The following is a 23,276-nucleotide window of genomic DNA, read 5'->3' as shown; positions in this document are numbered from 1 at the left end:
GGTCAACCATACCGATATTCACAATAAAAATAATATTCTTAGCATAAAAAGTAATATTTTTTCATTGATGACCCAAATAAGATATTTGACCCACGAAATTGATCCGTGAGACCGTCTCACAAGATTTTTCGTGTTGAATTTTAATTAAATATAGTCAATTCAATCAAATCAAAAAACAAAACAAAAAAATCATAATTTTCATTCTTAAAATAAAAAAAAAACAACAACAACAACAGCACTACTTTGTCTCTGGATGGACAATATTAATGAACCAATACAACATTCGATATTACGCTGAACTATGATGAATTAGGTAAAGTAAAATTCTCCCTCGTCTCTCTCTCTCTCTCTCTAATGACACACGTTGCGTGTACGCTAAAATATCACGTTGAACATCAATCATTTCAAAAAAAAATGAAATACACGAGACAAAAGAGAAATCTTTTCCACAAAAATGGATATCTGAAAGCATTGGCACATAAATTTGATGTTTGGTTGGGTAAATTTCCACCTAACGAAGCTCTCATCACATCTCACCTACTCACCCACACCCACCTCTGCCACCCAAGCACTGATACCTCTTGGGGTCTCCAACAACTTCCTTTTTCATTGTTTGGTTTACCGAAAATCAACTCCTCCTCATAATTGTTACTTTGCCTTTAAAATAATTGTTCGGCACAGAGTTCCCTTGAATATTGTCTTCGTTTTCCTTGAAAAATGGAGGTGAAGCTCTTGAGGACCGTCAATTCGAAGGTTTCATTGCCCGACACTCTGTTCGCTCCTCGAGCATGGCGCAAGAATTGCAACTTTCGAGTACCCAATTCCGGATTTCAGAAGCGTGGCATTCTGGCAATACAAGTTTCTGCGGCCCCGGTTGGGTACCAAACGAATTCCCTTCTCTTTTTTTTAACGCCATTTTCATGATTGTGTTGCCAGAGTTTTACCTGCTTATGCAATAGTTTGTTTTTCTTGGTTAGATATTCATTTAATGTATATTTCCATTTGGCTTTCAGTGCCAGTTTCACTTGTTGAATTTGTTTATTTATTTGCGGTTTAGGGAGGATAGCTATTCAAATTTGCTATTTTTGTGTAGAAAAGCTTGTTATTTTCCCAGGAGTTACGATAATTGGTGCTTTTTACAGTTGAATATAGGCTCCAAAATAAGGATTAACACTCGGTTGATGATATTGTTCATGACTTTGTATTTGTTGCAATTTTTCCCATTTTTCCAGAAATGATATGTTTTAGTTGGCTGGTCTTGTTAATCAGATGAAGTGATGGATTTGAACAATTGATCATCATGTTTTGAATGTTGAAGGACCTTTATGTACTTTCTTTGTTAAACATGTGTTTTGGTTCCTTTCGATGATTGTGATAGATTTCACTCTCTTGTGCGCATTCAAGTCCTATTCAATCGAACCTGCTTAGAGGCCCAGTTTCATTTCCATTCAGATTGGCAGCAAAAACCAGGGTAGATGAGACTCAGAGCTATACGCTCGAAGGTATCAGAAACTCTTTAATTCAGCAAGAGGATAGCATCATATTCAGTCTAGTTGAGAGAGCTCAATTCTGTTACAACGCGGAGACATATGATTCCAATGGTTCCTTGGATGGGTTCCAGGGTTCTCTAGTCGAGTATATTGTCCGAGAAACTGAAAAACTTCATGCAAAGGTATATTGGATCTTTTTTAACCTTTCACCCGTAAAAATTTGCGTAGTTTCTGAACATATTTTGATATAGGTTGGAAGATACAAGAGCCCTGATGAACACCCTTTCTTTCCCGATGATCTATCAGAGCCAATATTACCGCCGTTGGAGTATCCAAAGGTAAGCTATAGACTCTTGCGTCTTTTCTTGGAGTTGATCGACATGAAGTTCATCTTTTGAATTCGTAGACCAATTACGAGGGGCTTTTCTTTCTTGCCTCCACTTTTTCTGCATCATATATTGAAAATATTTTTCTCTTAACGTTACAGGTTTTACAACCAGCAGCCGATGCAATCAACATTAATGTCCAAATATGGGAGATGTACTTCAGAAGTCTTCTCCCAAGATTAGTTAAAGAAGGTGATGATGGTAATTATGGATCGGCAGCGACTTGTGACATAATTTGCCTGCAGGTATGCAATTTGTCAAGTCTCTAGGAGATACGATGTCAAATCAAATCCCCCAAATATATGTAGACGACAAGCTTCTAACATGGCCGTTCGAACCAGCTAGCACATAAATAAATTCGAGAATCGGCCTCTTTTATTACTTTTTTCAGTCATTTTCTTGGGGGAATTGTGTTTAATGGTCAAAGTTTGAATATTTTTCATTTACTTTTGCTTGCATTTCAAAAACCACTTACGAGTTTTTTCCCAAAAATTAGAGTTTTGTCGGTTGATATCTAGATTGGCAGTCACTTTAAGTTTAATATTAGATACCAATTGACCCTTAAATTCCATTTTATGTGAAACTAGTTAAATCTGCATATATGCTTGGTGGCATATGGTTTAATGTTGTATGGTGCTTCTTTCCTTTTTATTTAATAAACACTATTTGCAGGCTCTTTCAAAGAGAATTCATTATGGTAAGTTTGTAGCAGAAGCGAAATTTCGAACCTCCCAAGATGCTTACAAGTCTGCCATTAGAGCACAAGTTAGTTGGCAATAAAATTGAACATAAGAGAATATCCATGCACCGTTAAAATTGATGATATCGGTTCACTATGTATTGTAGGATCGAGCCCAATTGATGGATTTGCTGACGCATCCTGCAGTGGAAGAGGCTGTGAAAAGAAGGGTAGAGCAAAAAACCAGAAGGTTCGGACAAGAGTTGACTGTTGATGGAGGCGAAGATGCCACCAACCCTGTTTACAAGATAAATCCATGTTTAGTTGCTGAGCTATATGATAATTGGATCATGCCGCTAACAAAGCAAGTCCAGGTTGAGTATCTACTGAGAAGGCTTGATTAGATAAAAACTAAAGATGCTAATTATAGAATATGGTTTTCAATACCCATCTGTTAATGAGACCAGTACTGAGATTGTCTTTGGTTTATCAGACAGAAAATGCTGATTATTAATGCGTGATGATTAAATAGTTGTATATTCTATCCTTTTGATTTAATGTTGAGGCACTGAGCCCTTATTTGGTTGCGGAATTTTCTCAACATTCAAGAATCTTAATTGTCTTACCGTTGGAGGAGACCTCGAGAGGTAGTTCCAACATGCCTAGTGGATCATCTGATCTTGAAATGGATTATCTCACTATCCCGATATTTTATCTGCTCATTTCGTCTCGTATCTGAATCACACGATTGTTAGGATTATGCTTTACATATTCATTTTACATGACCAAAACGAGGCATTTTCGCGAATTAATTCCTCACCAACAACGTTCATTGAACCCCATTTTGCTATCCTTGCTACCTATGAAACGAGTCTTTCTTTCATTCACTAAAGAAGACAGCTGATAAATGGATGATTATCCATTTCTTGGCCAATTCTATGAATAAAAATCTTGAGTTGGAGACATTGTCAGGCTATAATTGATTTAGTTTTCTCGAAATCATAGTGTACATGAAATCATAGATTCATTTTGTGATCTATGCGACTCAGAGTCATATTTCTCACTCACCGAGTGCTATTCTGATTGAATTTCAAAGATCTCACTCGCTATCAAAAGCGCATTTTGTGAAGTGTTCTCCCGTTCGTCCCTGTCACTTGAGAGAAAGTCAACTGGCAACGACAGATAAAGGCATGTTGTTTGTTGTTTGTCTATACGAGGTTGAATGAATCATTCCATCAGGCAACAATAAAAGTAGAGTTTGGCACATGTCAAAGAGGAAAGCAACAAGGAATTCCAAAGTGGAAAGGAAAAGGGTAGTTCCAAACGAAGGACCCAATCTCAAGGGGTGGTAAGCTTCCCGAGGTCCAAGTATCAAGTCCCGAGAGCTTGTGTTCGTCGAAAGCTGCCTTTACTTTAGCAGGTTTGACATTTGAATCTCCAGTTAGCCTTTCTTTTGGTTCTTGCTAGAACGTCTCCAGATGAAGAAAGCTCACCACTAAGTTCATTAAAATTCAAATCTAAATTAGTAAGTTCTTTCAAGTTCTCAAAACTTGTTGGTACTCAACCAAATAATCTGCCTATATTTGATCGGTAATATGCCTATAAAAGGTAATTGTTTATTCAGTTTATTGGGAAGAAGAAAAATATGCAAGTCTCTATCCAGCTTGAAAGCTTCAGGAATGAAATACTGAGATGCAGAGGGAGCAAAGCAGCAAGGTCTGTAGCTCAAAGGTTAGGTGAGAAGAAAGTATTAGTTAGAAGCTCGAGAAAAGCACTTAAAGGCAGTTTCAGGATAAATATACTTAAGAGGGAATAGTATGTAGCTCATAAATGACTACTAGTCCATATTTTCGCTTTATACAAATTTTAAAGAAATGTATGATTTTTTGGGAATTTTATTGTATGATTTTCTTTGCGACTAGCATTGTAAATGAGTCGATCTGAACAATATCATGTTTGAAATTAGTTTGTTTAAGGTATATATAAGCTCGAGCTCGATTCGAGCTTTAATCATTGGGCTTGAGTTCGACTCATTTTGAAATTACTAAGCTCGCGGATAACTTGAGCTCGATTCATTAATAGCTCATATATCGTATTTATTGAATCTGGTTCAAGCTCAGAGCGTTAAATGTGTTCGTTTTCGAGCTCGTTAAGCAAACTAATACTAAATTTTTATTTGTTAAATCAACAAATGAGCTGAGAGAGCTAGCACGGCTCATCTACGTGGCTCGCGAGCTCACAAACTGAATATCTTCAAGTTCGGTTCGATATAATTGTTGAGCTCGAGTTCAACTCGATAAGATTAACAGACGATCTCGAACGAGCTTTTTAATAACCTGATCTTTGAGTAGCTTGCAAGCGATTTGATCTGTTTATTACGCAAATGTGATGTCATATGGATTGCAAAATATTTATTTTTGGAATTGGAATTAAAAAACCTAATTTAAATTGACAAAATCATAGGTAAAATTAATTTGAAATGCAAATTTAAATTTAAATTGACAAACTTATAAATCAATGTTAAAACTAAAATAAATATGCTGAAATTTTATTGATGTGTTTATGTTAAAAACAATTTAGAAAATTTATTAATCGTTACTTGAATTAAAATATAAGATTCTAACACATATATCAAACATAATGCTAGCGGTTTGATATGTAAATTTCGTTCGCATTTCTAAATAAATATTTTTTAATCTTTTTTGTCAATCTAAATTTAGTTCGCATTTCTAAACATAAATTTTTTTTGTCAATTAATAAATATTTTATCAATGTAAAATTAATAAATATTTTATTTTTAGTCTTCGTATTAATTCTCTCGAAAAAGCATAATATTTAGATTTATATTGATGCTCCCGAAATGACACAAATTTTAATTTTATGTTAATACTTCTAGATTTATATTAATTTTTTTGAAGTAGCATAATATTGAGATTTAATATTGATGCTCTATTTGAAGTAGCACAAATTCTAGGTTTAGTAAGAAATTTGTTAAACTAAAGAGCTTCTCAGTTCATGGCCAACTGGAAATTCCATGCTAAAGATAGATTGTAATAATGCGAACTGATGAAATCAAAGATCTGACTGCAACTTTTAACCAATATTTACTTCATTCAGCACTACCTAATACACCTTTTTTTTTAAATAACAATTGAAAAAATTACTAGGATATCATTGGACAGTTATTCAATTCAAATGGCAGCCTAAACTTCATAACCCAGCAGCTATAGCAAAAGAACAGCTGGATGATAGCAAGAATATGTCTAAATTCAGTAATCCAGATTGCAAAGGCTTAGAAATTTAAAAATGGTAGAAATACAGTATTATTTTGTTATGAGACCAAATGATCAAACCATAATGGAACACAGATGAAATGACCATGACTGATGGTAATACTGTAGATTTCAATGTATTAGCTTAATCTTGATACATGGAATTGAAATGTTTCAAGGAACACAAGTTTAGAATATTTTACTTGACAACTCAAAAGTATTGATCAAACAAGCATTTGAATTTCTGTTTCAAATTTTCAATAGTATGGTATGATTTTGATTAGAAAACCTATGCTATCTTAGAAATGTTGGTTCCATTTTCTATTAAATTTTTTTTAAAATTAAATTAAATTTCTTCATGAGACACTTTTCAGAAGAACACATTGAATATGATTATTTTTTCCACGTTTTATTTTAAATTATTTTTTCACTTTACAATAACAATTATAACTAACAATGATTGACATGCGATATCAGCATCTAATTTAATTCTATAAAATAAACGCATATAAAATATACTCAGTCTTTATCTAAATTATATTTGATTTCTTAGTAGATAGATTTTTTTCTAGTAATAATATAATACAATCATATAAATATATAAATAATACTGCAAACTAATATAGCGTATTGTTAAATAGACTGCATAGAGTTGAGAAAATCAAAAAGGTCATTACTCATACAAAGGCACTGTAGGAAAAAGACAAAAAAAAAAAAAAAAAAAAAAAAAAAAAAAAGAAGCACAGATGGTGTTCTTCCTCACAATTGTGGTATGCATTATGATGAAATGAAACCTGAGAAATCAAATACCAATTATTTGGGGGGAAAATAGAGAAAAATAAAGGGATGGCAATATTTGATTAACTTGTTAAATGCATTTAAATCCCGAGTTAAGTGCCCTAATAATAAATTCACACTACACTTACATACGCAGAGTTGATATACCACATCTTTACACTGAAAAAGATTGAAGTGATACACCCAAGTATTGTTACAGCAATTTAAACTACGATATTATATGCTCTGTAATTTTAGATAAGCCAAGAAATTAACAAATGTTGTGTTGCCTCATCATCAAGGGAAAACGAGCTTCCTTGCGTGTACTTCGACAACAAACTGAGACAGTTTGGCTTCCAAGCTTCTTCAATAAAAGAATCAAGTGTCTTCTTGACAGTACCATTTGGGATTAGAGCGTATTGCATTCGAATTTAGCCACAAGTTTCTTCCATTGTGTCTCTGCACAAATGTTCTACAACAGAAAGATCAAAATATTACTGGAATTTTCAACTGGTGGGAACAGGCCAGCATCCGTTCAAAAGTTGTTCACCGCCTGATTCTTTCATTGGCTTCCAAGTTTCTTCCACAAATAAAAGGCCCTTCTAATAATCGAGTCCGCAGAAAATCCTTCTGCATAAGCACCAATCGCTTTTAAGAGGCTGGTGAATTTCTCCCCATTATCCTGTTCAAATATCATCCAAAGTAAAGATTCAAATATCGTATACATACTACTTACTAGCATCCAACTCAGATGTAGAAATCTTGACGCTCATACCGTACAATACACAGCTAAATACTACCACTTTTAATTGTTATCAAATCTTGTCAGCGCTCAACAAAATAAATATGATAAACCATGGTCTTAGAATGTTGATATTACATCCCGCCCTCCCAGTCATCTTGAGATCAGTATTGTATATGCAAGAAACAAATATTCATGTCACCTTTTTATAAGAAATTTGTTAAACTAAAGAGCTTCTCAGTTCATGACCAACTGGAAATTCCCTTGAAAAATCAACAAAAAAACTTTTCTGAAGGAAACTTGGATCTTCTTTCAGTAATGAGTTGCATTATGATACCACAATGGACAAAAATGTCTGGACTGCAGCTTAATGAATAAGAAAGTTGTACGCTGCACTAATACAATCAGTTAGACAATGAAAGTAAACCTTCACCAAGAACACAGGATACCAAGGCAGATTTCCTTTGTCTCCCTAACCCGGCTACCACAGTTCTTCGAGATTTAAAACAGATTATCAGGGCGAAGGTAATTTCAAGTTTTCAAGCACGGGAACATAGTTAATAATTACAGGAGCTTTAAAATGCAGATGCTACAGTAGAAATGTAGTTTTCTTTTTCTCTTTTGAAACAAATGTAATTCTTACTAACCTCTGGTTTAGTAAAAGTCAGATCTTTGGTTGTAAATGGAACCATGTAGAATGGAAGATCAGAACGTAACATAACCTACATGATTGACATAATGTGAAGTGCTTATTTGAGAGAAACACGGCTCACGAAGAGAGCAACTAACAAATCCATGTGAGCTTACAAGATTCTTGCTCAGAATAGCTTGCTCAGCATTTGAAATCAATGCCTGCAAATAGGAAAATAGTCTGAAAGACCACTATGTGAAGAAATCACTCGGAGATCTAAAGAGTAGAAACAGGAAAATAAAAACAGATTGAACAGTTAACAAAAAAGTAGACTATTTAGTTGATTATCAGTCCCACTCAATTTTCTTTTTGTTTACGGTTTCATTTTATACTGATGTCAGCTAGAGGAGGGGGAACAAATTTCCTACAAGAAAAGCAACCGTAAAAATCTTGGGTTCGCTGTAACTTGAAGTACAATCTTCTATCCAGATATGTGAACTGTAAAGAAACCTTGCCAACATAAACTTAAAATATGTTAAAACATGGTTCCGCTGAGAAAGAAAAAGGGGATTCAAACTATGTGTGCTCCAAGGACATCATGGATAAAACTGCCTCCACGAGTATATACATGCATGTCTGTAAGCAGGACAATGCAGCAGTAGCTTATGACAATAACACAGAGGGTATGTTCGCACTCATTTTCTGGATTCAATTTCCAGAAAATAAAACCAAACTTGGGATTATTCCTTCTCCAAAGACAATTTTTCTTTTCTAATATATCCAACTAATCATTGTTTTAAATTTAATACTCACAACTCCATTAAAATATTTATTTTTATATTATATTCTAAAACAATAAACTTAACTATAAAAATGCCCTATACAGACTTAAAAGATTATTAATCTATGATGAGACATGATTTGCTCTGGCACATTCTTAAATGACATGATAGCTGCAAGAGAATATCTCCTCCAAAAAAATATACAGCGAACACAATATTCTCTCTGATATATTTTCATGAATTATTTTCTAGAAAATGTTAAAAAAGGAAAAACAAACAAACGAGACCAGAATTTGTCCAGGCTAAAGCTAGATTGTTATAATGCGAACTCATAAAATCAAAGATCTGATTGCAACTTTTAAACAATATTTACTTCATTCAGCTATTATCTTTTTAGTAACAACTGAAGAAAATTACTTGGATAACAATGGACAGTTATTCAATTCAAATGACAGCCTAAACTTCATAACCCAGCTATAGCAAAAGAACAAGTGGATGGTAGCAAGAATATGTCTAAATTCAGCAATCCAGATGGCAAAGGGCTAGAAATTTAGAAATGATAGAAATACAGAGAATCATTTTCTTACGAGACCAAATGATCAAACCACAATGGAACACGGATGAAATGACAATGATTGATTGTAATACAATAGTTTTCAAAATACAAGCTTAATCTTGATACATGGAATTGAAATGTTTCAAGGAACATAAGTTCAGAAATTTTTATTTGACAACTCAAAAGTGTTAATTAAGAAAACTAAGTGCAAACCAGTATATCATGATAACTTCACGATAACAAAGTACCTTCTTGATTCGCTCCTCGTCAACTTGCTCGACACACTGCAATAAGTTTTCCAGAGTACCTAACAATATAGAAAGGGACAAAGTCAACCTAGAAACAATCAAATCGACACCAATGGAAAAATGAAAACAAAAGTGAAATAATAGCTCTCAAAGTAACGAGAAGAAAGAAATTGCAAATCATCTTGGTATTAATATGAAAAGCGTAGATTATAATTGAGAAAAAAAAAGACTATAAAACAAAAACCTAGTCTCATCATTTGGGTAGAGGTATTGTTAGGCAGCACATTTGTTCACGGTATTCTTTTTCTCAAAACACATTATCATGATATAATCAGCGTGATAATTTTTATAATGGTGAAAAACGGTATCAACTAACAACAAATGCACAGGCACTATATAAAATGAAAACAAAGTAGTAACAGTTATAAGAGGGTAAAGCAATTAAACTTTTACGATGGGAAGAAAATAAAGAATCAGAGGGCAAAACATTCAAATGATAGAGATAACGGAACCTAGCCAATTTCTCTCTCAACAAATATCTTCAGTCCGAAAGTTAAAAAGTGCAGAATCCTTGGATCACATAATCTATTTCATTTTCTTTCTGATTGACACAAAAAACACTCCATTTCCGGAAAATACTCTGTCAAACTTACCTTGAAGTATATCATGCAACTCAGATCTAGCCCATTAACATCGAGAACAAACGGAAGTTGTTAAAACAGTAAGAATAAAGTTTTCTTAACATTTGTGCGTGAGGCACTTCTTCTCGTACAAATTCCCTGCAAAACTACATCCCTGCCACATTCACATGTTCACTTCAACAGTACACAATGTAATATAAATTGCTGGCACCCTTTGATTGATTGGTGTGATCTTGTATATCTACCAGCCATATCATAAAAACATTTAGCAACTGTCGGAATCGGATAAACGTTTTTGAATGAGAAATAGGTGGGTCATTAATCATTATACTTTTTATTTGTATGTTGGTTTCAAATTTCTCCATGACGACGATTATTTTCTTATTTTAAGTCCAATTTCTGTTTCTTTGTTGATTCAGAGAGATAGAAGGGGAATATGTCATTATCTTCTATTAGTATTCATTTCAGATGTAATGGAAGAAGACGCTCGTTGTCATTTTTTAATTGATATGATGGAATTTGGTTAAGTGTCCATCAAGCTGAGAAGGAATTATAGTCTTTCCAGAAGCAGCTTTACTCTCTCTTGCAATTATATGACCAATACCCCTATGATTGCACATATCAAGGGTAGTAGCTAATGCCTTCGGAACAAGTGAGACTTGGCTAAGAAACAGTGTTCAAATGGCAGTCGAGGCGGCAGCCGAGGCGGTGCCTAGGAGGGAGGCGGTGGCGGCCCAAGCTATACGGCGTTGGGGTGGCGGGTCGAGGCGGCGAGCAGGCGGGTCGAGGCGGGGCGGGGCGAGGCGGCGAGCAGGCGGGCGAGGCAAGCAATCAAGATTTTTAAGTTGTAGTCAACAATTTTAAAAACTTAATCAAAGTCAACTAATTTTAAATATTAAAACCCTAGCACACCTCACTTTCTTTGTTTTATTTTTGGTTTTCACTCTTAACTCTCAACCACCACACACAATCCGCCCGCCGCCGCCGACCGCCGCCGATGATGAGAGGATCGTGGATGTAGTAAATGGTGCATATGTAGATGATTTGGAAGATTAGCTATGTTTAGTCTACTACTTGTTCTAATGATAGATAATTGATTGAAACTTTGAAATTTAAACTTAGTTTTTTGGTAAAAATAATTATATTACTTTGTTAGCATAATAGCATTAATATGATGATGAATTTTTATTAATTGCACATTATCTAGATGATATTATATTTTGTGCTTAAACATTATTTAATTGCACATTATATATAAAAATGATTATATTGCATGATTATCTATTAAAAATTACTTAAAAAAATTCAAACGCCTAGGCGCCGCCTGGGCACCCCCTAGGCGGCTGAGGCGGTAGGCGGTCACCAACCGCCCCGCCACCGCCTCCCGCCATTTACAACCTTGCTAAGAAATAGCAATTATTTGAAAATTCATTCTAATTTTGTTTATGGTTAAATTCTATCTATGAATTGTGCCACCACTAGAGAATTATCATCTATGATTATAAAGCTATGCGCAATTAGCACTTGAATACCGAGGCTTGAATGCCACCACAAACAAAAAAAAATAAAATTTCAAAGATAACAAGAAACAAAATCTTACTTCAAATTGAACTTTTTATGGTTTCAAATATTAGGGTAAGTATCATGCTGACATACCAAATTTCGTGATTAATTGAACAGCATGAACATTTCCAATTCCTTGAACTCCTGCATATCGCAAAATCAGTAAATTATGCCTTGTGATCTCAAATTGCAACTTAAAATGTTGCAACACAAAAAAGAAAAACAAGTTTAAAGCCAACATGTGGATCAAGAAACACAAGACAACTGAAAAAGTGCAATTCTCAATCTCCATTATCATGTTGATAAGTTTGTTAATATGTTTCCTTAAACCAAAGAAAAAACAGCATTTGTGGTCCAAAACTTAATCTTTCCTTCTCATCTTACATTGCCTACCAAAGAGTTTTAGAATTCTTTTAGAGTATATTTACCTGGTACATTATCAGATTTGTCTCCTACAAGTGAGATTACATCAACAAATTGTGATGGCTTCAAACCCCCATATTTTCTAGCAAAATCTTCCATCCCAAACGAGGACATCCTAGAAAGTATTTAGATGAAGTCAAAACCTAAAACAATTTATAGACCCTGCAGGTCATTAAGTTGCATAAGAAAACAAAACAGAAAACATATAACCATAAAAATCCAGTAACTGGAGTGAAATATTAACATAGTGAAAACTGAAAAGATGGAGTGCTATCACATAAAACTGCACTAACCTATAAGGTAAGGGACTTCTACCCAAAATTTACCCCTGTAAAAAATATTTTGCAAATTTACAAAAAGTAGGTGGTAGAATCCATCACTTCAGTTTATTTACGACTTGCAGTGCCTCCAGCTTAAGTGACATCTTTCGGTAAAAGCTTGCTTCTTTTGTTACATCTAGTGCATTACTGTCCAGTTTATGTTCCATCCACCTAATAATAATGGATTATATTTCGTCAAAATCAATGATATCACCGAGTCAGCATAAACAGGTCTGGATATGAGCTTGCTATTTTTCTTATGACAAGCATGGAGTCCTTGATGTTTGCATGCCTAGGTTGGACGACTCCACCCTTCACTTAGACAAAACCTTGTAAGAACCATGTAAAATCAGATGCTATAGTTCTCCTACGTTGCCCAACTATATATGAAAAACCTTTCTCTCAGTTCACCTTTATTTTCTACGCATCACATACGCACATTTAGTTAATGACCACATAAAAAACAACTTATTTTCCACACAGTTACCAAATATTATTCTTTCTTCATGCTTAAGCACTGTGGAATATACATCAAATCGACAGAAAAAGATACTTGAAAGAAGACATTAAGTTACATAACATAAAATTCATTCAAACACAACAATCAAAACATTAAAGATAAGAGTCAATCAAAGATTGTAGTCGTCTAGTACACTCTGAAAGGTAGCACTCATAGCTGTAGAGTAGTTAGAGATGCTAAACCATATCAGTTTTCAACAGAAACTGAGGGCCATTGTACTCTGATCACGCATAAATAAAGAGAAAAGTTACAAATGGAAATCAAGAAGCTTGTTGCCAAAGCTAATACTAACTCCAATCCACGAGGAGCAATCCGCAACAGACGCAGTGAAGGAGATAGAATCTGAAAAAAATCTTTATCAGGGGAGACAACTCGTACCTGTAGAAATGCAGCAAAAACTAGACCCATGAATCAATAATAATAAGAGAATGCAAGAAAAACAATGAATCCACTGGTTCTTTGAAACATTTAGACATTGACGATTTAAAATCATTGGAAATAAGATCGAACAAAGCCCTCCCAAACATTAGAGATGTCACACTTAAAAACCCAAAGAGGAACACTGTAAACTTAATATTGTAATGAATAATCCTTAAGAAGAAAAGCCAAGAAGAAAATAATTATACTATGTGAATCCTGGACTACAAAATGCAAGATGTCATCATTCAAGGCATAGCAATTAAGAGACTAAAGCACAACAAAACAAGCCTGGTAACCTATCACCTTGTAAATACTAGTCTAGCAGCAAAAATCAAACAATCAAGGCAGCTGCCATAAATTCTCAATTAAATAACTTTTAACAATTTTCAAGATATAGAGTCAATCATCAAACTAATCAAATATTCTAGCTTTTCAGGTCGAAGGCAGCTTGAGGAATATCAAGTTCAAAGCAAGAAAAGTGTTAGAAATTGAAACTACTTCGGAAAGCTTGGGTATAAGGGCTAACCTCGTTTCTAAATGACAGAAAATGAGTACTTTTGGATTACATGTGTTTATGTTCGCCTAGTCGTGGAATCACTGGTAATTAGGTGTTTTTGACTATATCAGTGAACAGGGCTAAGGTGTAAAAGGCTTTGCTGTTGAATTTCTTTATAACACGTATGTGAGCATTTGTTTTAGATGGATGAAACCATATGTTCCACAAATTTATGAAAACAATTAAAATAGAAATTTTGTTGGCATTGGCTTACCATAGAGCTTATAGTCTTTTACATAAATGTTCTTTAGGGGGACGTGATAGCAATAAATATTTTATTGGTCATCAACTCGCGGCGTTTATTAAAATATGTTTGCACTTTTGTAATTAGAATTAATCGCCTGGCTTCTTAATTAGAATGTGAAGTACCAAATAACCCCACAGTACCTAAATTTTTGGGTAACAAAGTAAAATTCTCCAATATTGAGGGGCTCTAGTAAACTCCCTCACCACAGAATAGTTTCACCCATTATTCGAAACAATCCATATCCAATATAGATCTGCACAAGAAATCATAACGAAGCTTCCCAAAACATCACCAAAACTCGATTTCACATTATAACGATGGGACTGTTAAACTAAACACAACCGTTAGTCATATTTTTCGAAGAGTGATAATTAGGACAAAATTCAGCTTTAAATTAACATTTATCTGATCGAAGGTTGTACAAATATCAAGTTACAAAAATACCTTGAACCCAGCATCGATGCTTCTCACAGCAAGGGTCCCAATTACATCATCTGCTTCAACGCCAGGTACCTGCTTAAAGGGTAAAATTGATCTAATACTCAACAGCCCAAATGATTAAGACAATCGGGCAATATCATAGGCTTACAGGTCTTACCTCGATCACTTTAACGGACATAGACTTGATGGATGCTTTGAAGTACTGAAGTCCTTGAACTATAGTATCTGGGGTGGGAGGCCTATTATTTTTGTAAGCGGGGTATAGGGTGTGACGAAAATTCATGCCTGCAAAAAGTATGATCAAATACTAAATACCATTGAAATTTTAAAAAAAAAAGTGATATTAAACTTAAAGATGGTTGCATACGCTCTCACAAGGAAGAAAATTAACTTGGAACTGAACCACCAGAAGATTATATCAACGCGTGCATTAAACACACTGGGCAGAAGAAAAAGGAAAAGAAGCCCAAATTGCAATCTCAACATACCACATTAATTAAGAAACCTATGAAAAAGGAGAATGCAGCTGCCCATCCTAACACATAAGCCTCTAGGATATTAATTTTGTTTGAATCACCAAAATGTGGCATCAACCCAGCCCCTGCCTAACAGTAAGAAAATGGTAACAAACTGATTACGAGATTTAAGGCCCAAAAGCAATGAAATCTGTTCGATGATATTGGCAACATCTCAGTGACAATACCAAGGGTACTTTTCTTGTTATGTTTGTGTCATATAACAACTAATGTATAGTTTACAAAACATAGAACAACAACAATAACACGATTCATTATATACAAGCTTACGTTAATAATCGTTACATTTGATTTCCCTACAAATAGACAATCCTTTCATTAGAGGCACACTTAAAACATCTCCTGAGCTTTTTAAGGTTCGCCAAGACGTGTTTCATGGCACAGCTCTCACCCTGAGCTCTATGGCTTCTCACTTTTATGTTTGATGCATAACATATTTAAGAAACATTGCCTGAAGGCTACAAAATTCATACCAAGAATAAGCCTTTTGAATGTGCTTTCTCACAATAGATTTATACTATAAAGTCCACCAGTACTTCACATCCTGGGAGCGGAGCCAAAACAGCCAATTACTCAAGAAAAGTTTGCAGTTTTAAACCATTGCATGAAAAATTTAACAGCCAGACTGTCCTACCTCACTTACCCAACCCTAAACTACACGCAAAAGCAAGAAAACATAGATCATTTCCTATCCCATAAGAGCAGAAACAAACCATTCAACCTTGCAGAAGAGACTTCGCATACAAGCCAGCTATGAGGTGCAACATTCAGCAATAAAATAACTAGAGTGAGCCACCACACTAAGTGACACATACAAATCACCACATTGAATGACACATACAAATCGCACTTTTAAACAGAAGAAAATAACATTCATCACTTCACATCAACTTGAGAAGGCTACAAACTACAAGTTGATTTTCGTGGAGCGTGGAAACCAAATATCATAAAATGTTTTAGGTTGACATTGATCACGATTGTATCCACTCTCACAAGATAAAAACAAAGGTTAGTTCAACAAAATTAGGAATGCAATTCCCAGACACCTCAAAGAAATTCATCAGCAGGTGGAAATTAGGAAAACCGTAGTTAATTTCCCTTGATAGGCTTTTATTTGTTTCTCTGCTTTCAATAAGGATAATTCAATATAATTCGGGTATAAATCAGGTAGGAGTTTAAGGATTCTTGATTCTAGGAAATCTTCCATTATTATAGAATAATTTTGGGTCTTAAGTCTTGGGAGAACTTTTCATTATTGTTGGTCGGAATTTCTGTATAAATGCAAGTAAATTTTGGTGAATAAAAATATCAACAAAGTTCCTGCAAATGTATATTAAGAGATAGAAAGGTTCTCTCTTTAACGAGCCCTTACCACAATCATCATGATAGGGAAAAAGGGTGACAAATCCTCTAAAGGGATCAAGGACCTAAACGATAAACCCGTTAATCGTCCCATAACCCAATCAATATCCCTGGGCCATAACAAAGTCCTTAGATGCTGAAAATGTCATTAGCCAGTGGATTGGCAAGAAAAGAAGAACCATTAGAAAATGTACTTGTTTGTATTTATTTGGTTGAGGGTTCACAAAATGCACTTGTTTGATTGCATAACCTTCTAATATTTTAAGAGTTCAATAAGAAATTACTTTCAACCAAATTCTTATGCCATTGAAAAATCATATGATATATGACCACTACTAGTGAATTTAAAATCTTAAATGTGATCCCTCACATTTAAGCTGAAACATACATGAGTTGAACACAAAATTCAAATGGAATACCTTTGGCAAATAAACTTTGTTTTGATGAAGCAGAAGCATGACCATATGGAACTCCTGTAAAGAAAAAAATTTGTCTAATCAAAATATTTTTTAATGTTCATATCCATGCTCATCAAATCTTAAGAGTATTCCAACAAATTTTAAAAGTATTTTCCTAAATCTATCTAAATAGAATCAGTTCCCAACCACAACCAACACCACCACTGTCCACTGCCATCCTGAGTCCAATTAAAATGAGAATCCAAAGGCAAATATGCAATAGAAAACTCAATCCAAGATTTTCAAAAACTGAAGCTTAAATAAAACAAATTAAACCAATTTGAGTTATACAGCAAATAAACAGTCAAGCTACATCAGATAAGAAGCTAATTCCTATCCTTGTAAATTCTTCTGTATTAACTATGAAGCAAACAAATGTCTTAACCATGTAAACGGTGTCCGATCTCATTTTATGCACAATTTCACTACAAGATATGATTAAAAAAGGAAAACCTAAAACATCTTCCCAGTAGACTAACTACATACTACACTGATCTTAAAGCTAGTTAAAACAATACACAGAAGTTTGCTCAAACTCCTGAAACAATCCACATGCACAAGTTCACGACGTGATTGACACCCAATTGGAACAAATTAAACTCACAAACAATATAATTTTTACAAGGGCGAGAGTATTTCAACTTTAGCAACCTATTAGGTGTCCAAAACAATAAAACTTAAGCTGCAAATCAACAATAAAACAATTCATCGAGATAAGTAGGTCACTCAACCAATATAGACTTGGAATTTCACCGAAGATAAAGTTTTCACCATTGCAACTAATGAACATCTTCAATCCTCTTTCCAACTTCCGTAAAAAAAAAAAAAAAAAAAAAAAAAAAACCCTAACAAACAAACTTAGCTATAAGTTTGGATTATAAAAACAATAACATTTAAGCTGCAAATCTACTATAAAACAATTAATCGAGATAAGTAGATCACTCAACCAATATAGACTTGGAATTTCACCGAAGATAAAGTTTTCAACATTGCATCTAATGAACATTGAACGTCTTCAGTTCTCTTTCCAACTTCCATAAAAAAAAAAAAACTAACAAACAAACAAACTTAGCTATAAGCCAAACCATCACCTTCACATAAGGATCAATCGAATCTTCCATACTGATTTAAATATCAAGCTTCATCTTTTTAACAATCAGAAGATGAGTGGGAATCAATATGGATAGTTGCCTTTTTCCTCTCATAAAGAGGGGCCTTCTCGTTTAAATTTGTTCAGACTACCTACCCACCTTTCCAAAATCTTGAAAAAGTAACAAATCTTAGTGTATAGTTAAGGTCGTTAACTAAAGCTTCATACCCCTGGTTTAGATAAGAAAAGAAATGCATGAAGAATGATTTGAGTAAGAACTGACAATACACGGAGAAGACAAACAAGCCTCAATAAAGTATTTCAAATTTGATTTCTGCAACACGAGTAGGAATATAACACATTCAACCCTGAATAAAATGCAAGTACAAAAGGTATGAACCAAATCAAAGAAACCCCACTCAATAGAGAAAAAACATAGGAAAATGATAAATCTTACCATCATGGTCAAACACCACCTGCACAGAAAAGTGACAAAAGCAAAACAAAGAAAAATAACTCATATTAGCACAATATAGAATGTTAAGCATGTGAAGGAAATAAATGGAGGCAGCATAAGGAATTAAAAAATGCACATTTAGTTAATATCATTAGAATAAAAATATGCCACGATATATCTCGTGCACAAAGACAATATATCGGTTAGTATACTTTTTAAGGCATCCATTTATATGAATCTTAATGAGCATTTTAGTAACGTGTGCAGCAAAAAAAAATCTAGTATATTGTACAATTGAAAAGGTTTATCCTCGAAATTATTTTAGGATCAGAAATAGAATCTCACAGAAAAATTTAAAAAAATACATAAGTATCAGCTAAACTTCAAAGTTCAAAGTCTAACTAGGAGACAAGTACCAACAGAAAGTATGAGAACAACAAGTCAAAAATGGTTTCCTCTCGACATCAAATGTTAGTTTGGTATATCCCCTTGTCAAATTATTGGTACCATTAAATGAAACATCAAAGTAAATTATACTTGCCTATCATATTGAAATGCATATGCATACGCAGTTATTTCAATCCATCAGTCAGCAAACATTTATACAATTGTGAAATATCTTAGATACTTGCATCTTATAAGCTGAATGCTAAAAACCTACGTCCATAATTTATCAGTCCAAACATGAATTCTAGATGGACATAATCAATGGCAATCAATCCCTCTGCATATATACCTTCTTACATAGAAGCGACAATTTATGGATGAAAATCATTTAATGTCCCTTTGCTCTACATGCCACAAAACTGCAATTGGTATCACCAATTTAATGTAAAATCAGTTTATTGGTTTCCTCCACAAATGGAGACATCTTGAATTCTAATTTGGGGGCATAACCAGTTACTTGAATCCAAAATTGCAATCAATGTTCTGTGGAAACCAATTGGTAAACACTGATCTACCCTCTTCAGCTTTTCATTCATGGGGTGAATTCGGATCTTCGTTCAATTCAAATTTAATTTAATTATCCATGAAATTAACAGCACTGACTAAACCAACGAGCCTTCAATGATGAAACTAAACCACCGAGCCTTCAATGATGAATTCATTCAGAAGCTTCGTAGCATTTTGGACAGAAGAAAATGCGCATCTAGAAAAAAACTTGGAGCAAAACTCAGTCTATCAATGAGGCTCATTATATTGTGTCAAGCATTTGCTCAATGAGTTCGGGTGCAAAATTTTTGTTGAATGTCATGTTTGATACTGAATCTGCTTGTGTACATTTTAAGATGAATACTAAACAGCTTGACAAGTTGCTTATTTTATGCATTCCAGTAATTTAAAGCCTTCTCCTCACGTGATATTATAGCGCATACCATAAGACATAATAACATTGTTGCTTTAGATATAGCAAGTTCTTCACGGATTCTACCTTGACAAATACTGTCTAGAGTAGCATCCAAATTTATTTCCACCAATATTTTTTATTAAAAAATGATATGTCTAAAGATAATGTGCTCCATCGGGAACAATAATAAAGACATATTTTTGTTTTTTTTTCCATCATTAAACTGAGAAGATGGGTGGAAACGGTAATCTTATCAGACTAAGCAGATCAACAATATGCGTCTCTCATATAACCCATGGATCACCTTCGAATCACGTAAAAGGAAATACAACTAGTGCTAAGGATGGTAATACACAGAGCTTCAATTGCATTATCAAAATTAACAAGTTAAAACCGAAAGATTATGCTCAAGAATTTGATCTATTTGAAAAAAATAGTCTCCATCAAGAAGGAAGAAAAGATATACCGCCACATGTGAAGGGATGAACTCTAGGACATCAAATATCTGCAACAAGAAAATGAAGTAATTATAATCATGCGAAGATCAAAAAAGTATAACACGCAGAAGTAGAAGGATATAAACAAGTATAAGAAGCCTGATTCTAACGAGAGTACGAGACTAAAATTGATTGTTAAAGAAATCATCACAGGTATTGGCGTCAATACAATGTTGAACATGACAATTAAACTCAATTTTGGCATGGACATAGAGTAGCGTACAGGGGAAAAAATCTGCATAGCCAATCATAGATATTTTTTTTCAACATGAAACATGCATAGCATCAGCATTTAAATCAGAGAATAAAAGGAAGTATTGGCGGATGTCATTAATGGATGGCATTGTCCATCCAGTGAGAACTTCAAATGTAAACTGTGTACTGGTGCAGCAGTCATGGGAATACTACAGGGGTGGACAATGCATGCTCACACTTAGCAAGTAACAAATTAGATAGCTTGTTACTATTGTTTAAGCATCTGCAAACACACATTCACATGAGATAATGCAGTAGAAAGTATGAGGACAAAAAGTCAACAAGCTTTCATGTAATATATACCCTGAAAGAAATTTAACTAAACACTTGGATGCAAATCTTGGAAAAAAGGAACTGAAAATAAGAGAGCATAATTATATCTTCTTTTTTCAGTGATAAATTTATATTCAAAAAAATATAAAATCCATAGTGTGTTGACTTGAGTAAAATTCAAACATCAGTTTGCAGGAGGAACCTGTTATCTTTGATAGGCATCTCACAACCTCACCTAACATAAGATGTGGAGGTAATCAAATGACAAAAGGAAAAAAGATAAGCAGCGATATTTAACTCACTATGAAGTGTGAATGTACGTCTAATAATATAAATCTAATGTACAAGAGAAAAGAGAAAAACCATAATATCAAAAAAATTAAAACTTACAAGAGATAAGGCACTGAAAATAGTTAGGACCCAATCTCCATTACCATCAGCATGCGAAAGATGACCATGGTGCAACCTTGCTGCCAATGAATCGATAAGATGAGTCAATTATTGCAGAAGAATTTTATTCGGGCATAAAGAAAACACATGCAACTTTGAACATGAATGAACACTGCAAAGAAACCCGTATATTTTATCATAGATATCTTGAACCGATGGAGGAAAGCGCTATTTATGTCTAAAAATTAATAGATTTCTCGGACACTGAAAATGAGAGCCAGCAAACAAACACTATAAAAGAATGTGGACACCTTGCTCTGAGCACAAGGTATACTCCAATGCGTATGTATATATTCAGCCCCTATATGCAAACTCAAGTTATCAAGAAAACAAATTTGCCCAAATACCATGGTGTGACAGAATAACAAGAATACAATTCAAATAAGGCATTTATAAGTTACATATATTCAAAATGGTCTAACCCACCAATAAGCTTGTAATATGCTCTATAAATGATTGATGTCCCATCAATAAGCATCACCCTGCCATTTGATGCACTGATGCTTGCTGATTCATCTTCACGTATGGCAGAATCAAAAACTGCACCTTGCCCAAGAGTTTGTGCAGTTTCAACAGATGAACTGATACTACTGGAAAAAACTTGATTTGGACAACGAAAACCTTTAGTCAAATCCTGATTCACCGACAAAATGACAGTCAAAGCTATAGAGACTAAAAGGAATGGATCAACATGTGCTTCGCAATACCAGTAATGAGACTTTTACCTTTTTAAACAGAATAACGGAAGAGCAATATCTTCTAGGGTATCTCAAAGTAAACAAATTCTTACAAACCCTTTGACACAGTGAACTCTTCTTCTTCCCACACCCATAAAATGTTTTCCAAACTGAATGAACTTGGAATGGAAACCGATAGCATGCCATGAAATCATGCCAAGTTTTTCCTCTCAATATTACAGATTTCAGCTTTCTATAACAAACAAAGAATAATTAGTATCCAAAAAAATTATGCAAAATGACCAGAAATTCAACATATGTCACTTGTTAGCTTAAAAATTGAACGCTAGATGGAACTCATCAAAATTTTCTTTCAAATTTATGCCACTGACTGGAGGAACAGCTTGACGGCCGTCATATTTGTTATTGTTTTAGTTCTGTATCGCTGATGCCAAAAGATGTCACATCAATCATATGAACTCAATAAAATAAATATTGACACGACATTATCTGAAAATTAGTAAATGTCATATAATAATTAAACGCCATCACCACAGTCCTTTCACACATTTACATTCGATGATGCAGTCATCCTTTATTCACACTTAATCATCGGTCATTCCACCTTTATTCATCCAGCCCACCCTCACTCAATCCTCTCCTCATTGCACACGGATACTGGAAGGTAACCTTCCGTTTCTCGGCCCATCTACCACACGAATCCGAACAACCACGATTGATGCCATTCAAAAATACCAGGTTCAAAATGAACATAAAATGCAGCGTATTAATTCGATTCACAGACTCTAATTAAAAAACAATCCAATTCCCGAGTGAAGTGAAACATTCCTCCCCAGATTGTTTGCTTATCAGTTTACGAACACCGGTGAATCATTGGCACACAAGAATCACAAGGTCGGCAGCATTTACGAATAGCGCAAAACAAATACCCAACCCTTCGAAGTGGCTAAGAACATTAGGGTTAACTTAAGCGTGTGTGTGAAAAAAATAATACACCTGCAAAATTGTTGAGTTTAAACAAGCAGGAGAGAGGGCTGCTGCAAGTCGTAATGGAGTGACCTAGCGAGCGCCGAGAGGTGAGACCGCGAAAAGGAGGGAGGGTTAGCCGGTTAGAAAATTAAGGATTCTATTACTACTGTAACATATGTTACTCTGTTA

General features: G+C 34.3%; 2 protein-coding genes across 6 annotated transcripts; one reads left to right on the top strand and one right to left on the bottom strand.

Annotated features, from left to right (window-relative positions):
* Window positions 1-405: 405 nt before the first annotated feature.
* LOC140969138 (chorismate mutase 1, chloroplastic-like) lies at window positions 406-4,187 on the top strand. Of its 4 annotated transcripts, none has more exons than XM_073430393.1 (6): window positions 411-878; window positions 1,405-1,672; window positions 1,742-1,828; window positions 1,978-2,121; window positions 2,549-2,641; window positions 2,723-4,187. In XM_073430393.1, exons 1-6 carry the CDS (start codon window positions 718-720, stop codon window positions 2,957-2,959), a joined length of 990 nt encoding a protein of 329 aa, XP_073286494.1. In that variant the 5' UTR covers window positions 411-717; the 3' UTR covers window positions 2,960-4,187. The 4 variants fall into 4 exon arrangements, with proteins under 4 accessions (XP_073286497.1, XP_073286494.1, XP_073286495.1 ...); XM_073430394.1 differs by having other exon boundaries at window positions 1,379-1,672; XM_073430395.1 differs by having other exon boundaries at window positions 417-878; window positions 1,453-1,672.
* A 2,475-nt stretch (window positions 4,188-6,662) lies between these two features.
* LOC140969126 (uncharacterized) lies at window positions 6,663-23,243 on the bottom strand. Of its 2 annotated transcripts, XM_073430379.1 has the most exons (16): window positions 23,115-23,243; window positions 22,146-22,350; window positions 21,847-22,054; window positions 21,361-21,440; window positions 20,412-20,450; window positions 18,598-18,616; window positions 17,012-17,065; window positions 14,852-14,979; window positions 14,698-14,766; window positions 13,323-13,408; window positions 12,196-12,305; window positions 11,861-11,911; window positions 9,564-9,622; window positions 8,154-8,198; window positions 7,994-8,068; window positions 6,663-7,286 (listed from the first exon to the last, which is right to left on the bottom strand). In XM_073430379.1, the coding sequence occupies exons 2-16, from the start codon at window positions 22,302-22,304 to the stop codon at window positions 7,167-7,169; spliced, it is 1,302 nt and encodes a 433-aa protein (XP_073286480.1). In that variant the 5' UTR covers window positions 22,305-22,350; window positions 23,115-23,243; the 3' UTR covers window positions 6,663-7,166. The 2 variants fall into 2 exon arrangements, with proteins under 2 accessions (XP_073286480.1, XP_073286481.1); XM_073430380.1 differs by lacking the exons at window positions 17,012-17,065; window positions 23,115-23,243 and having other exon boundaries at window positions 22,146-23,101.
* Between the last annotated feature and the right edge of the window lie 33 nt (window positions 23,244-23,276).

Source organism: Primulina huaijiensis, unplaced genomic scaffold (genome assembly GCF_012295235.1).
Source record: "Primulina huaijiensis isolate GDHJ02 unplaced genomic scaffold, ASM1229523v2 scaffold40239, whole genome shotgun sequence".
Classification (NCBI taxonomy): Eukaryota; Viridiplantae; Streptophyta; class Magnoliopsida; order Lamiales; family Gesneriaceae; genus Primulina; species Primulina huaijiensis.
The sequence above is the reverse complement of the archived record's forward strand: the minus strand, read 5'-3'. Positions and strand labels throughout refer to the sequence as shown.

Coding starts and splice junctions, on each gene's coding strand:
- LOC140969126 (XM_073430379.1), bottom strand. CDS start 22,304: ATGGCATGCTATCGGTTTCCATTCCAAGTTCATTCAGTTTGGAAAACA. Junction 14,767..14,851: donor TGTCCGTTAAAGTGATCGAG/GTAAGACCTGTA, acceptor CCCTTTAAGCAG/GTACCTGGCGTTGAAGCAGA. Junction 8,069..8,153: donor CTATTCTGAGCAAGAATCTT/GTAAGCTCACAT, acceptor TCAATCATGTAG/GTTATGTTACGTTCTGATCT.
- LOC140969138 (XM_073430393.1), top strand. CDS start 718: ATGGAGGTGAAGCTCTTGAGGACCGTCAATTCGAAGGTTTCATTGCCC. Junction 879..1,404: donor GTTTCTGCGGCCCCGGTTGG/GTACCAAACGAA, acceptor TGCGCATTCAAG/TCCTATTCAATCGAACCTGC. Junction 2,122..2,548: donor GTGACATAATTTGCCTGCAG/GTATGCAATTTG, acceptor CACTATTTGCAG/GCTCTTTCAAAGAGAATTCA.